Raw genomic sequence first — 17,581 nt, 5'->3', positions numbered from 1 at the left:
TATAATTAGCAGTGTGTGTGTATACATTTAAAGCTTTTATTAATGAGAATGAATCATGAAATATGTTGATGTCTGACCACAGAACCATGGAGTGAACTAACCTTAAAGGGTTTTAATGGAGAAACTAATATTGACTCACTTCTACAATCAGACTTCCTCGAAGCACTGTAGCAATCTGGGCTGGCAGAATTAAATACAGTATATAATGTTAATGACATTTCCATTTATGGCTTAGATTGGCACAGCCGTGGTGACAGAGTGATTTGACCCTTGTCACAGAGGAATGAGACAAAAATCTTTAGCTCTAATCCCTTTCAGTGTATTGGGTGCATCGGACTGTACTGTACTCACTCCTTATCAACCACCAGGGTCTACAGACTCCTACTCTGACAGTGAGGGTCTTAACACACTGCAGGGCTGTCCCAAACCATACTGTGTCCATACAACCACAAACACTCCTTCAGATATTTTCCCCTTCACCGGGGCGGCTGTGGCGCAGGAGGTAGAGCCGGCATCTAATGATCGCAAGATCGGCGGGTTCAAACCCCGGCTGGGCACATGTCGATGTCCTTGGGCAAAGACACTGAACCCCAAACTGCTCCCAATGAGCGGGCCGGCGCCTTGCATGGTAGCTGGTGTCACCATTGGTGTGTGAATGTGTGTGTGAATGCGTGAATGAGAGGCCATTGTAAGTTGCTATGGAATAAGGCGCTATATAAGTCAGTCCATTTACATTGTCTTTTCCAGCTTTGTTAAAGCTAACTATGGTGGATACATAACTAGACCAGCCCAGTACTGTTCAGCTTGGCTCAGCTCGGTTCGGCTTTGTAGTGTATAAATAAAGGTTATGTGGCAAACTATTCACATATGTCATACCAAGTAAAACAACAGCGGGAGGTTTCATGGCTCTGTCATTAGGAAGTCATATAAAGGAGGTTAGTCAAAGTTTACTGCAGCTCCATAGCTGGTGGTTTGTGTTGGCTAATCAGTTTTGTTTACAAGAACTCATTTTCAGCACAGAGCCCTCGAGGACGATTTTGCATTTGTTATTGCCTGTTTCTTCCTCATTTTCTGCAATGTGTTTTATTCATTAAGGAAAATGGGCTTTCTTTTATGTCCTCGTTCTAGTTCGATGTAAATAGAGTAAATATGCAAGTGGGTTGGAGGGAGAGAATGAGGGAAGAGTTTAATCTAGAGAGAGCGGTGCCTTCTCTCCAACCTGCTTCATGGATTTCACATGATGGACCGTGAATATGAACTTGACAGAAATAACGCGTACCCTGTTATTATAGTTGTTGTTGTTGTTGTACCGTTGTATCACATCTATTCCCAAACTAGTTTCCAAACTGAGTTTTCTGTGGTCTTCAACAAAGGAACAAAAGAACAACGCACAGCCTTATTAATTCACAAAGTCCTGAATTGCATTTTCTCAATGTTTCACTGGAAAGTCCATCCCCTCTTTTGGGAGGAGCAGGTGTTATTATTGTTATGTTGTTTACTCCTCATGAGAGCGGAGCGCAGCAGCGGTAGATGAACGAGTTGTCCCTCCTCCCCTGCGTATTTGTAAAAGTAAAGTTATTTCTTAACGTCTTACGAGTACGATGTGTTCCAGGGTGCCGTGTCCTTTTGTTTTATGCATGGGCCGAGTGGCGCCGCTTGTCCGTCCAGGTTGTGGCTGTATTGTACAGGGTTGGGGCATCGTGTGTGAACCCCCCGGTTCAGACTTTCTCTTCTGTCATGCTGAATCAGGCTGTGTGTGGTGGGTGAGTGGCCCAGCCACAACTTTTGCAGTCTTCTGTAGCCCTCTCCCTCTCACAGGCCTGACCTAATGGGAGAAGAAAGGGACAGATGCAGACGGATGGATGGACGGACGGACGGACGGACGGACGGACCAACCAGCACTGAGCCCACTGTCCAAAATAAACAACAAGAGCCATTTGACTAGCAGCAGATTCTGAATCTATCTTTGAGATTAGAGAGACACGGGCCCCTAGCATCCTCTGCTCTAGACACAGATTTGAAATTATTGGCTAGGATGGCAGTAGCTCAACGTTGCTCTCTGATAGACTGGATGGAGACCCAGAGAGAGAGAGAGAGAGACCCAGAGAGAGAGAGAGAGAGAGAGAGAGACCCAGACCAACCATAGCCTCAGCCATGATGTAGAACAGGTTGTTGTCTGTACATGTTAGAAGACAGTGGACAGACTGGTCTGTATTAATACCTAGTGTTCTTGTGCCCCTGAGCCATAGGGCTTCTCTTCACTCATGTTGAGCACTTCTGTTGAACATGCACTGCAGGCTTAACCTGCTCTGCATTTATGAAAGACTCTTACTGTTATTTCCCATTGTTCAATCTGTCTGTGGTAATGCTTCTGTTTTAGTCTGTCAGGCGAGGTGGTTGTGAGGGTGTGTGATCAGATTATCTCAGTCATGTAAACACTGGGAAAGGCTTACCCTGGTAATCTACCTCAACTGTATTTTCACTCTTGGATGCAGTCATGGAGGGAGCGCTGTGGAGATTTGAGAAACAGTACACCGAAGGTTGTGCAGTCTACACACAGGGGTTGAGAGTGGTCGTTGGCTATGTAACTATTTGCATTGCCAGAGCTCTCTCTAATGCATGTGTTCTCCCCTGAGGGCATCCGTGTCCTCTGCACTGGGGGTATTGCTTAACACATCACCCTGCTCTACTTGTGTGCACAGAGAGCCTTTTCCGATGGATGTGGGGGGAATCAATACCATCCGACCATCCGACCAGTATTTTTATATTTTCTCTCTCCTTCTCTCTCGCTTAGCCCAACTGGGGTCATCCACGCACACTTTTCTGTGTCTGCGTTGAATATGTATGTCCTGACTCTTGAACAGGTTGCATTCATATTTTGTTTGTGGGTGTGTTTCGTAATGAGCCTTGACGTTGATGTTCAGAAATAGCCAGAATGGAAGGAATGGTCTATTTTGTTCCAATCCTCATGTGGATTGTAAAGTCCTTTATGCTGAGGTGTCTATGAATAGAGGGAGAGTAGACGGCAGTGTTGCATAACTCTTGCTTGGGTGTGTGTGTGTGTGTGTGTGTGTGTGTGTGTGTGTGTGTGTGTGTGTGTGTGTGTGTGTGTGTGTCTGTGTCTGTGTCTGTGTCTGTGTTAGTGTGTCTGTGTGTGTGTGTGTGTGTGTGTGTGTGTGTGTGTGTGTAGCAGAGCAGCATTTCTGCATGGTTCTAGCTACACCTAATGAGAGACAGCCTCAGGAGAAGACTTGTTGTCTCAGTCTGTTCCAGACTCCCCAGAGGTGATAGAGGCTTAATTTCGCTCAGATTTATTTTTCTGCTGCTGCCTGCTTTGTTGTGCTGTTGGGGAAGATTATCAGATTATCTCACAATAAGGAGGAACGATTTTATTTGCCAATTCTAAAAAATTGCCATTGCCTGGCCTCAGCGATACTCCTGTTTAACAGTAGGCCTATAGGTATACAGCTGTGGTTTGACTTGATTCGTTTCGGAAAGATGCAATGATTGTCAAAGGAAGTCATTAGAAATCAAGCAGCTAATGGACCCTCCCTGACCATTCCCTGACCCACCCACTTTGTGTATCTCTATTATATATTTATACATATAGGTTTTCATTGGAATGCTCTCCTTCCACTACATCGCTCTTTCTCCCCCAGCAGAGCAGAATAGATGAGCAGCCTTCACTGTTCCCCTCGGGGGGGGGGGGGTAGTGGTATGGTGGCGGGGGGGGGGGTGTGTGTATGGTGATGGGGGGGGGGGGGGGGGGTCTTGGATGACTGTTGCTCCAGGCCCGTCACCACTAATGGACTGTTGACCTCCAGCGGGGGGCGGGTCGAGTGGCTATTTATCACAGCCACGTCCAAGTGTTATTGGTCTTCCTCCTCCTCCCCCTCCCTCTCCTTCTCTTCCTCCTCCTCCACTAGTGGCTGATCACAGGGAGAGATTAGCCAACAAACCTCATCTATTCTTCCGAGCCACAGGCAACTCCTCTCTCCACTCCCCCAGTCCTCTCTGCTCTGCTCCTCTCTCCTCTCTCTGTCCCAGTCCCAGCCTCCTCCTCCTCCTCCTCCTTACAGAAGCTGAACTCTGGGTGCACTCTCCTCTAATCCTGAGCCAGCCTTATCTCTGCTCAGGAACAATAGACACAGAGAGCTGCTGCTCGCTCACAACGGAAAATAGCTTGGCGCCCACAGAGCTCTGGGATGCTCTTGCTTTCAGTGGTGGCAGCCAGGCAGCCTGTCTGTCAGTCGCTAAAAGTCGCTTGTCCCTTGTCTTTCCACCTCGAGAAACCACGCCTTGGCATGTCTCGTCTTAGCATTTCATTGACATTAAAATAGCAATGAGGAGGCAGAGGCAAGAAAATTCACAGCCAAACGAAGAACAACTGTCTGAGCTACCTGCTACTCTTTTATCAGTAGTATCTTATTTCAGACAGTATATATTTTGACTGGCATTGGTTTGTGGGCTGGCGGCGTGTGTTTGTGTTGGGTTCTGCGGGTCACTTTGTGATTCATGGTGGCAGAGAGGGCACCTTTCCAAACCCAAGATCCAGGCAGAATCCCATTTATCTTCCATTAACGAGCCTTCACCACAGTCCTAACGAGCTGTAATTGCCACCGTGGCCCTGCATGGGATCAATATGCAGCCGTCCATGCTGTGGCCCGCAAGTGGCCATCCATTTACATAGGGACACGTTTAGACTGCTAAACATGCTAGCAAGCCGTTCAGTGCTATTCACCGCCAGGGCTGTAGCATTGACAGTCGCTACATCATCCCATGCTTAACCCCGGATTGAGGTAATCACTTATTGGTGCCAGCATTTGTTCATTAGCAATTCAATCATCTATAGCTAGGTAGCATGTTTTCAGCTTTATTTATTTTATTTGACCACCTGATGCTGGGCTTGGTTGTGGTAGACTCTCAGTAATGTTAAATTCTAATTAACTTTTTTTTAAAAATCCACTTTTGCCCACCATTGAACTTTGAGTAGTATGTTTTTCTTGAGCTGTATTTCTCAGATGATGTATTTCTTGCATCAACAGCTAAAGGGTAAATATTCAAATATAAATACGTTGTCTTCCTCTTTCTGTGAAGGAAAAACAATTAAAAAGCAATAAGTGTTTTGGGGATTACGGTTGTCTGATTTCATTGCTTTGTAGGGATGAGATGGTATAGGTTGTTAAATGAGGAAAAGCTGTGACATTGTGACAAACATTGTGAGTCCCCCCCTTCCCTCTCTTCTTCCTTTTACTTCCTCCCCCCTTCATTTTCTATTTTGTGTATGTACGTCTTGGGGCTGGCTCTCTCTCCCTTCTCTGCCCATGGCGCAGAGAGGGAATGAATCCATATACATGTCATGTGCATTCAGGGAGAAGACACTCCCCAGCATCCCTTCCCCCTGGCCTTCTGGGGAACAACAAATAAACACACACAGTCCTCTCTACGCACACACACACACACACACACACACACACACACACACACACACAGCACAAAAAAAGAGAAAGAGGATGTTATTTTTGACTGCCGGCGTTATTCTTCATTTAACTCTCTCAAATTGCCCTGCTATGATACTCTTTCACCACCGGGAGCCCAGTAACGCTGCTGCACATCACCAGCTGTGGTTAGTTATAGACTACATCAAATATGTATTGTACCAGGGCTATGATAGGGTATTATACTCGGTGGTGTGTCACACCGAGTGCCTGTAACCTATCTGTGAGTAAACAGATGCATTTTGTAAGCAGTTCTCTCTCCAAGCTGCCCTTGCCAAGGGAAGATTCTGGAATATTTCTGCTCAAACACAACACTACTCTGTGGGGTTGGCAGCAGTGTGTCTGTCAGTGTGTCTCATCATCCCTCTGCCTGAGCCCCAGAAGCGGCCACTGGCTTCCAGTTTGCAGCTAGGCAGTTTTACAAGGAAGCACCACACCACAAAGAGTGCAGCGAGAACCCAAAATACTCACTCCTCTCCAGGCCACGAATGAATAGAGACGCTTGGTTCAATCTGCCTCTGGTCCTTCCTTCCCGAAGGTTTCTCGTCTGTGGTGCTGGCAGGGCCTCTGTGAGGGCCCACCGCAAGCTTGGCACGGAGGGAGCCGCCCGGGAGCAGAATGAGGGAGGGAGGGACGGCATGGCTGCTCACGTTCCTTCTGGAGGAGGCTGATAAAGGAGACATACTGTAGTAGCACCATTCCATAGAAACGCACACACATGCACACAAGCATGCACTCAGACACATACATACATACATACATACATACATACATACATGCGCATGAACTCAGACACACACATATTCACAAATACACACACACAAACCCAGAGAAGTAGGCAGGCAGACAGACTGCTTATCGATTTCAGACAAGTCCACATATCTCATCTCTCCATCCTCCCCAAATTTCCTCTATTGTGTCAAAAACAAATAAAAAGCAATAAAGAAGATTGTGTTTTTAGGATTTCAGTTGTCTGATTTCAGGGCTTTGTAGGATGAGATGGTATAGGTTGTTAAATGAGGAAAAGTTGCTTTCATGTAATAAAATATTAGCATTACGTGCTAGGCTAGTAGAGATAAGCATCTGATGACAAACCTAGTAGAAGCAACAGCCTCTTTATGCTTTGTCCACACCTTTCCGACCTTTACCAAAATTGGAATCAATGAAATTAAATGTTGAATATCCCTTGTAAAGACATGAACAAAGAGACATGATTATGTATTCCCTTTATGTTTTGTTCTTTTGTTGCTGTACATGACTAGTTCAATGTCTCACACACACACACACACACACACATCCTCCCCCGAAGTTCCTCTATTGTGTCAGAGGGCTGTGGAGACTCCTATTAAAGTTCAAGTACTGTAGTTGGTTATTTCATATAATGCCATCCATGGACAGATCAACTGTTGTTCCAGCTGCCGCCATTACCTCTTCCCTTCCATTTTCACTCCTGGAATATGATACAATAGGCTATTTAAGAGAAGTTGTTGTATGATTAGAAGTGTTCAAATCCATTATCTATCCTATTCCAGCCTGCACACAGTACGCTCCCTTCACACCCAGTCTCCGGTTCCTTTCTAAACGGATGGGGATAGTGTTGTTCTGAATCTGATCCCCCTATTCTGTTGCCAGTCTGTTGAAAGTTTCTGGGGGAACAAAAGGCAGTGAGACCCCCCCCCCCCCCCCCCGACACACACACACACACACACACACACAGCTCTCTTTTCACAGCCGACTGAGCCAAGCCAATCTCTGCAGTGGGGCAGACACGGGTCAGAGAGCAAACACCTCCCAATTGTCAGCCGGCACTCAGATTGACACCCCACCATACCTGTGGGTGGCCTCCCGCTCCCAGATAGCTTCTAGCCCTGAGTGCCGAGACTCGATAGCCTGTCCAGCGTTTGAGGTACCAAAAGACGTTTAAATTAAACGCTATAGAAAATCCCCAGGGCTAGATAGATACCTGCCATGGCAGAGGGGCTTTGTTAATCAACCTATAACCCCTCTCACACACACTTTGTCACCGAACAAGATCTAGCTGCTTGCTTTGTTACAGGTGGGTAGGCCCATGTACTGTAGCGTACACGCTTAGTATTTATAAGCATTTGAATGCCAGGAGACCTTACTGAAATGATTTTCTTCTGTTGAATGTACAATAGAATCACACAAGCACCATTCACTTGGTAGCGACTTTATTTAGTTGACCAGCAATTTTGTTCATTGTATTATTATCACTCCAGTGCATGGTGTTCTTCAGTGTCAGTGAGTTGTTCATTGTTTACTGACCTAACAACGCTACGTGATGTTAGCATTGTGTGGTTTGTATTGGTTTTACAAAATAATACAAACACCAACTCAGCAGTTGGCATGCTCTGCAATAACTGACAATAGAAAGATGGAGCTACATTGTGTACACCTCACAAATGGTTGAGAAAGTTGATGTGCAGAGTAATTCTTCAGAGAACCTGAGAAAGCTTGGGTTCTTTTCACTCATTGTTTTCCAGATGTGTGAAGTCAATCACATGAACCCCTCCAGATGGATGCCTTTTCAAGTGCTCCAGATCAGCAGCAAATCCTCTCTGATTCCAAAGGAGTGGGCGGATATGTTTTCCAGGCCTTTCATATTGGATAACATTGATCTTTGATAAAGAGAGGCTAAAATAGCGAGCTAGCTGGCTAGATAAATCCTGGTAGTCCTAGCTAATGTTTTCACTGTTTCAAAACAGAGGGAAGATGGAGAAGAGAAGATTGTTGGGGTTGTTGGTCAGGTACAGCAGTCGGTCTCTGGCTGCCATGCTGGTTGGAGCTAATGTATTTGATTTAATCCAGAGCACTCCCGTTCCCCCCACGTAGTGCCATGCTAACATGCCCACAGGGCCCTACTCCTGCTGTAAGTGGGACAGGAGCCTCCCAGGATTTATATCGTTCTCTTTCCCCACAGGAGTGATCTCTTTAGTTCATGAACCAGAGCGGATAACAAAGGAGGGAAGAGAGGAAGGATTGAGAGTTGCATTCACCATCAGAACTGTGAAAGCTGCTCTCTCTGCCTATCCTGTCTCTCACTAGCTTCGAGCTGAACTACTTTGGCTTCGGGAGTGTAGTTTTCAAGGAGTCAGCAGTATTTACTGTAGTCACATGTCTCTGTGGCGAAGTAAGATTCATCCTCTGATTCTTACTTTGTCAGTGTTGGTACTCCAGAGCCTGTACTACAGTCTAGTCTAGAGTGTGTTGGGTGTTAAAGGCCAACTGTGGACCACCTAGTTAGTAAGAGTGGTCTCAGCCCAGTCAGAGAGAGGAAGCAGGCCATCTGGAGAGGAACTCTCCCATCCGGGGAGGGGAAGAGGGCAGTGGAGAAGGGACGTGCCCCCTGACCCCTGACCCCAGTGTGGCGGGAGAGGAGGCAAGAGGGCAGGGGTACTACTGCAGCTGTGCAACAAGTTGCAGCTATGCAAATCATCGGCGCTACTCACTGTAATCAGCCCAGACAGATGTGTCCCCACCCCTCTCTCGCAAAGCGTGCCTTGACAAGGAACGAGAGAGAAATAAAGAAAGAGAGGGAACGACAGAGGGAGGGAAGGATGCAGTCCTGCTAAGAGACCTGCTGGGAGGCAACGTGTCAGAATGGCCCAGTCTGCCACAGTCAGCCCCCCTCCCGGCCTTTGCACAAATAGAGGCTTGTTCGTCAGGTCGTGGGGAGTCTTAATCCCCCTGGCAGTTTATCCAAGGCAAGGCGCTTCCAATTAAAAGCCTCTTCAAGCAAGATTTACTCCCCACCACCCATCCCTAAATGCTGTCTCACTCCCACCCCACCACCCCATGCCCTAAAACCTCCGGCAGCCACCTCTCCTGTTTAATCATCTCTTACTCTAACCCTCTCCTACCCCTGGTACTGTGTGCTCTTCTGGCAGGAGGTGGGCGCACACGCATCTCGCCAAGATCACTTAATAATGCCAAGGCGTTTAACAGTGAGATCAAAGTGGTGGTGGTGAGAGTTTGCCTTAGTACAGGATTACTTGGAGATTGCTGGCATACCCGGCCCCCTCCCGTCCCCGTTGGGTAGCTCCATTAGACTCCACACTTTTCTAATTTTTCCGCAAGAGCTCCCCTGGGCTGGAGAGGCAATTATGCAGTAGTGTGCCATAATATTTCATTCTCCTCACGTTGCATTATTCCATGGCAGAGTTGGCCGCTAACAGCTTCATGCGGCCCAGGAGAAAGGGAAGACAAGCTTCAAACAAAAAGGGGAGGGAGGGGGGAGTGAACACACAAGTCAGAGTTCTCAGGAGCATGATGCAGTGGTAGGACTGTCACAGTTGTGTAGGATGAGGGGTGAGACATAGAAATACAATGAGTAGAAGACTCAAGTCTATTTGGCTAGTACACAAAAAGATGGCTGACAACACTCGTTGTGAGCAACGACTGACCAATCGGTATCCTCCCTGTCATCTCCAGGTTTGCCATGACATTTATTTTTTTAAATTTTTGGCATTTAGCAGACGCCTTATTCAAAAGCGACTTACAATCGACACATTTGACTAAGCATGTGAATCATCAATCACCAGTTGTAGCAGGAAGAGTCATCTAGCCATTGGCAGTCGTCGTGAAAAGTTTATTTTATTTTTTTATTTCAACAAATTTGTATTTATTTATTTATTTTTAATATAGACACTGGAGAGAGAGTACAAGGGGGACACTGGAGAGACAGTACAAGGGGGGTATAGGGGAGAAGCAGGTGTCTCAGGAGACGCATGAAAGTGCTAACAGCCTCTCTGAATACGGGTAGCTTTCCCATTCACCCCAAGCAGTCTGGGTTTAGAGTGGTAAACAGAAACAGTATGTTGCGATCTCCTAGAGATGACCAAGTCCAAGCTAGAGTAATGGCTATTGTAGGGTTACCTGACCAAAGCCTCTGACACTGTTAACCGCAATGGAATGTTGATGGCATGTCCATTCTAAGCATTCTATTTCTATAGGTGGATATATGGATGTCAAGATACTACTGTGTATATTGTGGCCTCAACCTTGAGAAGAATACAATAGGGTTATATTATATTCTGTTGTATTCTATTATTTTGTTCTGTTCTAGTAACCAGTCACCGGTTACATCCAGGTATCCACTCCATATAAAACCTTCTGTACGTAGTAGCTGCACATTTTCTCCCTCTATATAATTCATATGTGAGTTGGAGACAAGATTGAAATGCAGGGAAAGTCTCGCAATGAATTGAAGGTGAAGATGGGGAAGGGCTTTCTTCTGGTATATGTGTCTGTGTGTGTCTGTGTGTGTCTGTGTGTCTGTGTGTCTGTCTGTCTGTCTGTCTGTTATAGCTGTTGTGGTGAGGCTGTGTTCACGCAAGCTTAACTGTGGCATGCACAGTCACTGGTGTTTAGGCCGTCAGCCTCTTTTCTTGTCTTCTCCTCTCCACACTTTGTCAACTTGTCAGCAACAGCAGTGAGCTTTCATCACTACTTCTAACATGCACCCAGGGGGGGGCCCCCGCAATCCCTCACACACCCATCAAATCTGAAACCATGACGCTACTACTCACTACGGGTCATTAGTTGCAGATTTATACATGGGGTTTATCTTGACGAGAGGCTGGAGAGTGCTAAAAAAAAAAGAAGCCCTACAGTCTCAGACACACACTGTTGCATCCGAGCCTGTGATCTGTGATAGCTTGTGTGGTACCCAGTGTTGCTAATTGCTGTTAGCAGGTATCCAGAGTTTGATTAAGATTCACACAGAGGTGTTATACAGACCTGCACTCTCCTGGGTCTTCTCTCTCATGGGTCTCAGAGGGTGGTTAGATAAGAGACACGGCTGTGTGGATCTCACTGCTGTAGGATAGCTGTTCATTTTTTGCAAGGAACCTGGTGAAAGGTGGTAGTGTGATTATTAACTTGCCATTGTGTTTTTTGTATCATGTTTGTATTATCATTGACACGTCCAATTTGTGTAGTATTCATTATAGACAGTCTGGTTTAAGATGTGATTCCACCTTTTTAATTAGATTTCCTGGTTTGGCATGGCCAACATCCCTTAATTAGTTGATGTACTTATCTCATTAGGCATCTATAATTCATATTTGGTCAAGAATCAATGGGTATAATATATATAATAATCTGGTGTCATGAATTGAAATAACCACTGAACTGCCAAACAAATCGTACATTGTGCCTTTAACATAACCTCTCCTCCCCCCTCCTTTGACAGAGATCCGTGGTGGCCGGGGGTCTAAGGAGGGCTCGTCGAGGCAGGATCTCCCCCTATACGACACGCCATATGAGCCCACTGAGAACGGCGGGGACTCTGACCCAGAGCGGCCCCGCTGCCCCAGGGAGAGCCGGCTGCCCCAGGACGATGAGAGACCCCCAGAGGAGTACGACCAGCCCTGGGAGTGGAAGAAGGAGCGCATCTCCAAGGCCTTCGCAGGTACGAGAGCCAGTATGTAACACTCTCCCTATCTCTGCTTTACCTCTCCAATATTACTGTCATCCTCAGATGGTCATCTCCACTCCACTAATCATCCAGGTAGTTTTTTTTCCAGCACTAACTAATGTGATTACTGCTTCTGGGGTCAGTGCTTTCCGGTATCTTCAGAAAGGCTTCGTTCTAAAAATATTTTCTCCTAAATCATATCAGTAAGTTGATTTGCAGGTGTCTGGTCTGGTGAGTGGAGCCTTTCTCTTGGAGTCTGTTTAGGATTGGGAGAGACCTGTGTTGGGGGCATGACTGGTTGTGCATGCATATATCTAGAGTGTGTGTGTCTGTGTGTGTCTGTGTGTGTCTGTGTGTGTGTGTGTGTGTGTGTGTGTGTGTGTGTGTGTGTGTGTGTGTGTGTGTGTGTGTGTGTGTGCGCGTGTGTGTGTATCTGTCTGCTCCTGTCAAAATGTGCTTTAGAGTATTCCGGCATGGCTAAAACAGCCATAACTGAACAGGGCTGTTCCAGGTAAAAGAAAGAAGAAGCAGCTGTTTTTTTTCAAAAACAAAATAAATGAACAAAGAGTAGGAAAAAATACTAGCCTGTCATCGAATTGAAGCTATACGCATGGATTGAGTAAAACGTTTTTTTTTTTTTTACTCCCTTCTTCCTTTTTATTTTTATTTTCTTTCTTTTTTTATCCTTGAACAGCTCTGCTTTGTTATGACTGCATTAACTACGAGGGCTCTGTAAGTGGCAGTGGAGCTGGTCCCCAGAGAAGGAAGGACAGCACCTCTAAATCCCTCACAGGTACCAGTGGACACGGGCCGTCTCTGTCTGTCTGTGTTTGTCTGTCTGTGTTTGTCTGTCTGTGTTTATCTGTCTGTCTGTGTATTTGTCTGTCTGTCTGTCTGTCTGTCTGTCTGTCCCGGTGTATGTGTTTGTCTTTCTCTCCTCCTTCACTGTGTCTGTCAGTCTCTCACGTTAATCTGTTTGTTTCTTCAATGTAAATATGTATGCTGCCTCTTCCAGCGATGTGGACAAATGGTTCTCTTTCTTAATCAATTATTCGTTTCTCTCCCTCCCTCATTATTTGGATCTGTCATCCAGCTCTCAGACGAGTTTATTCACAGTGCTGTTTTTCAAACACACAGCCCTCTAATTTTTCTCCTTTGATGATGGTGCATTTAATTTCCACGGGATGTGTCAACGTGATGCCTGCTCTGGAAGAAAACCAGATAAGAGCCTAAAAGCTGTCCCTCAAAGAGGAAGACTGTCGCCCTAGAAGTGCCTTGATTTATTGCATGCCTTCAACCTTTTTATGTTCCATTCAGCCCATAATGATATCTCAGTATTTGGAGACGTGTTCTCCCATGACAGTATGTTGCAGAACAGAGCCGTGTGAAAGCAGAGCCCTCCTTTTCTCACTCTCGGCGTGTGAAGACCTGACCATGAACCCATTCGGGAACGTGTTGATCATGAAAGGGTTCTGAAAGTTCAAGAACTTAAGCAACAAGGGCTTCCGCCACAGTTCACTTCTATTTATAGAATCATGCATTGTGAGTAATGCTTTATACCCAGCGTTCAGCTCTTCTGAAGATTATGACTCTATTGTCAGATGCTCAGATTTGAGAGACTGCAGAGACCAGGGTTATTTTTGGAAGGGACCAGTACCTCAGTCAAGCCAGACACTTCAAATCACTCAGGAAAAGTTGTAACTCTTGTCACTCAGTCTTACATTGAGTGTCCTGAGGAGATACTTTGCTCGACAGTTTCAGGGACATTAGTGGTATGTTATGGGTTAGATGGCTGTTGGGAGAAACTCTAAATTCATATTAGTATAGATTAATTATGATATTGTTCACACTACAGATTTCCTCCGTGGTTTCCAGCCACTTGAAGATACCACATCGGATGCCGTTTAAATTTAGACGTTTATACAGTATGTGAAATTAAAGTGTCACCATGCAAAGTATTAACTGGTAATGAAGAAAGATGCACAGCCGCATGAACAGTGGAGTGGGTGGGAAAGAGGTGTTAAACAGCCAACAAATGCAGCTAGCTCCCTCCTCTCTCCCTCGCTAGCTTGCTAGTTCGCTAGCTGAACACTGTAATGTCATAATATGCATAAAGAGATATTTGTCTTCATTACAGATAGACAAAGGCCAGTACAGGAATGCCCCCTGTATGCTGCCTCTCTTCTCAGTTGTCCCTACTGTGGAGATGTTGCCTGCCCAGCTGCATGTTTGCCTCCAGACCCACGCCCTTAGTTTACAGGTCTGCGGTTATTATTCACTGTCAGGGTTATCTCCTGACAGATATGCAATGGAATGCAAATTTCCTCTCTTGTTACCGTGTTGGGAGGGTTGTGTACATTCGGTTCGGTTAATCACTCATCCTCGATCCCCCCCGCCCCTCCTCCACCGCCCTCCTCCTCCCTCCGCCACCCTCCCACGGGCGTTGAGTGTGTGATGGATGAGACAGGAGGTGAGGAGTGAATAAGATGCATTAGAATTTGACCATATGAAGAGTGGCTGTGTGTGTGTGTGTGTGTGTGTGTGTGTGTGTGCGCGCGCAGCACATACATGTTAGTGAGATAACAGGAGGCGCTATCACAGCCAGCCGTCCAGGACCCGGTTAGAGCCTCAGCTGCTTGGCGGTTTTTTAATGAATCTTCAAGGGCTTAATGACCCAGAGTGCAACTCCTAAAGTATCCGAAAATAAATAATTGAATCAGTTTCACTCCAGCAGCGATTATTGTTTTTACTGTGTTTAAAAAGGAGGAACAGAGTGGGGTTGGTGGTCAGCCTCAGTTGCTTAGCTCTGTAGCCCTGTCTCTGTCTGTCTGTCTGTCTGTCTGTCTCGCTTGCTCTCTCTTTCTCTTTTTCTTTCTCTCTCTCTCTCTCTCTCTCTCTCTCTCGCATAGCCTGACCTTGTCCCCTGTGCTGGCTGGCTGTCGCTCTGCAGCCCTTCATCCTCACTGGTCGCCAAGGCCTAACAGTCCCCGCTGATAACCTCCTGACAGGCCTCTTTCATGGGCATCAAATGTGTCCGCTGCCTTTGAGAGCGGAGCAGCGCCACGGCCATGCTCTCTCGCTAGCTGCTTGTTATCTTCACACACACACATTGGCCACCCACCCCAGCCCAAGCCCCCGTCCCTCCCTCCCTCCCTCTCCTCCAGCACAGAGAGCGGTGCTTCGCCATCACTAGCACCCCCATCGCCCCCCGCCCCCAACCTGGCCCAAGCCGGCCACAGCTCCCTCCCCTGGGAGCCCCGCTGCCAGCTGTCTCTGAGCCCGTCTGTCTCTCTCTCTGGGTAAAACTGCCTGTCATCTCTCCTCCATCAGTCGCCCAGTCACCTCCACTTTCATTTGCAATCGAAACACATTCTCTCTTGAGAGATGGAGGTGTGCGCTTTGAGGTGTCATTTAACGGTTCCCTCCCCTACTCACTCCTTGGGCTCCACTTTGCTTCGGCTAAATTGTGCCAATAGTGACAAAAAAGTTTGGATCGATTATTCATAGAAATATATCCAGTGAAAGCGATGCAACATTGCACTACAGTAGAATTCTAAACTTGTTTTGAGGTAAGTGTCAAGATAAGAACAGGCGTACGATTGCTTTGGTCACTATTGGCTCAAAACAAAAAGGAGTTTCTTGTGTACAGTACTACATATATGGTTGGTGATAGGAGAGCATCTGCAGGCTTTCTGTTTGTGTTTTCAAACCTCCCCAGCTCCTAATAAAATGACATAAACATTGCCAACTTATTTTGAATATGCATGTAATTATTAGGCCAAATTAAGTAACTGATGAACCACCATGGCCTAATTAAAACAACGAGGCAAACAAATGAAATACCCCTCTTAGAGCTGTTCCCAAAATAGACTGGAACAAAAGACTCCAAAGGCATAAAAAGAGAAGCTTTATTCTCACTGTACATTTCTTTTGTTGGACTGAAATTACAATATTGGAGAGAGAGAGACTAGGCAAGGACCAGGTCCAGACGGTCAGTGAGGCTGTGATAGTCACAGGTCTAGGGCCGCTCCGTGCCAGACTGGCACAGGACAGGACACGCAAAGTGCCACCCTGCCTGGATGTCACATCACCAAGAGGGTGTCACACACATCTGGCACTGCCAGGGCTGACTGGCATCAACGTCTACTGCCACACTCTGAGGGCACAGCCCTCTCCGTTTCAGAGTCCAACAATTTAGATTAGATTAGATTCAACTTTATTGTCATTGCAGAGTACGGGTACCAGACAACAAAATTCAGTTTAGCAGTGCAGCTGTGCTATAAAAACATGACAATGATAGTGATAGGTACAGTATGGCATGTACAGTAGTTTAGAGGTATATACAGTTATGAGCTATGTACAGGTAAGGTAGCTTGTACTGAATGAATGAATGAATGAATGAATGAATGAATGAATGGTCTTTATTGTCATTGCTATAGTACAGGTACCAAACAACGAAATTTAGGAGGGGTGGCTCCCCTGGTGCTAGGAAAGAAAAAAAAAACAAAAAAAACACAAGAAGGGAAGGAGCTGGTTTACATAAATAAAGGCTATGTACACTATCCACTATACTATACTGTACAGATAGACGACTAGGGTTGTCATATTGCACATAGTGTTATTGCACATTCATTTGAAGTGTCGCAGTTTGCAGGCTAGAAATGTACATATTTGTGCCTCAGCACTACACCTGATTTTTTCAGTCCAGCAGCTGCCATCAATCCGTCCAGACTGTCCAGGGCCCAGAACCTAGGTCTTTGGTCTTACTTGTACTGTACAGATGCATAAAAGAGGCTATATCAAAGAGGTATATGCAACGTGCAATAATACGGTATGTGCAAAGGTAGTATTGTTAACAGCAGTAGTGCAAAGGGTAAAGAGTGATCACATTGACCAGGGGTGTGGGGGGGTGGGGGGAGAATACTGAGTCATTGTATCCCATTGTATCCCATTGTTCCCATTGGAACCCTGAGGGTCCTGTACTTCTTGAGTCTCCTGATGGTAGGGGATCAAGCAGACTGTGGCTTCCAAGTTCCCTCTTGGGTAACGTGTAGTCAATAAGATGAATGAAGCCTTGTGGCTTTAGCATGGAATTGTCCCGGGCATGCTGCTTCCCTCTCAAAATGTGTTTCTCTGTGTGTGTCAACACAATGTGTGTACCAACGTAGTGCAAAGATTATGTGCTGTACATGACAGACGGTTGGTAAAATACCTCCCGAACAGCAATGATTCTGTCCCTGATATCCTTCTGTCAACTTTTCTAGATGCTAAAAATCCTGGTTATATGATCATAATGTGATGTGTGTGTGCATATGTCTGCTTGCTTACACACAATTAGCCGCTGAGACATCACCGTTCATCCAGCCCCGGCTCGTCAGGATTTCTTAATTAAATCCTGGCAGCTGGCGGTATTTCAGGGAGATGAGGCAGAGATGTGTGTGTGCGAGTGTGTGTGTGTGTGTGTGTGTGTGTGTGTGAACACTACTTCCTTGTCACACTGCGTGGTAGAGGCAGCTTCCACCCACCTCTCCAGCAAACTCACGGGGGGAGATGAGGCCGAGATCCGGGTGTGAGTCTTGGAGTATGTGAGAGACACCCTGCACCGTGTGTGTGCTCGTGCGCGTATGTGTGTGTGTTAGAATGA

The 17,581-nt window shown here is 46.2% G+C and overlaps 1 protein-coding gene across 5 annotated transcripts in view; it reads left to right on the top strand.

Annotated features, from left to right (window-relative positions):
• The window catches only part of shf (Src homology 2 domain containing F), a gene marked incomplete at both ends in the record, with an annotated part of 94,519 nt that overhangs the window by 62,127 nt on the left and 14,811 nt on the right, over nucleotides 1–17,581 (top strand). For 3 of the 5 annotated variants that reach the window (XM_080538974.1, XM_080538976.1, XM_080538973.1), the window contains one exon: nucleotides 11,713–11,931. In XM_080538974.1, coding sequence (XP_080395100.1) covers nucleotides 11,713–11,931 — 219 coding nt within the window. Of the gene's footprint in view, nucleotides 1–11,712; nucleotides 11,932–12,631; nucleotides 12,731–17,581 lie in introns of all 5 variants that reach the window. The other 2 variants (XM_080538975.1, XM_080538972.1) reach the window with 1 other exon arrangement.

Source organism: Nansenia antarctica (genome assembly GCF_963989245.1).
Source record: "Nansenia antarctica genome assembly, chromosome: 9".
In the NCBI taxonomy this organism is placed as follows: domain Eukaryota; kingdom Metazoa; phylum Chordata; class Actinopteri; order Argentiniformes; family Microstomatidae; genus Nansenia; species Nansenia antarctica.
Note: the sequence above shows the minus strand (reverse complement) of the source record. Positions and strands in the feature narration are given on the sequence as shown.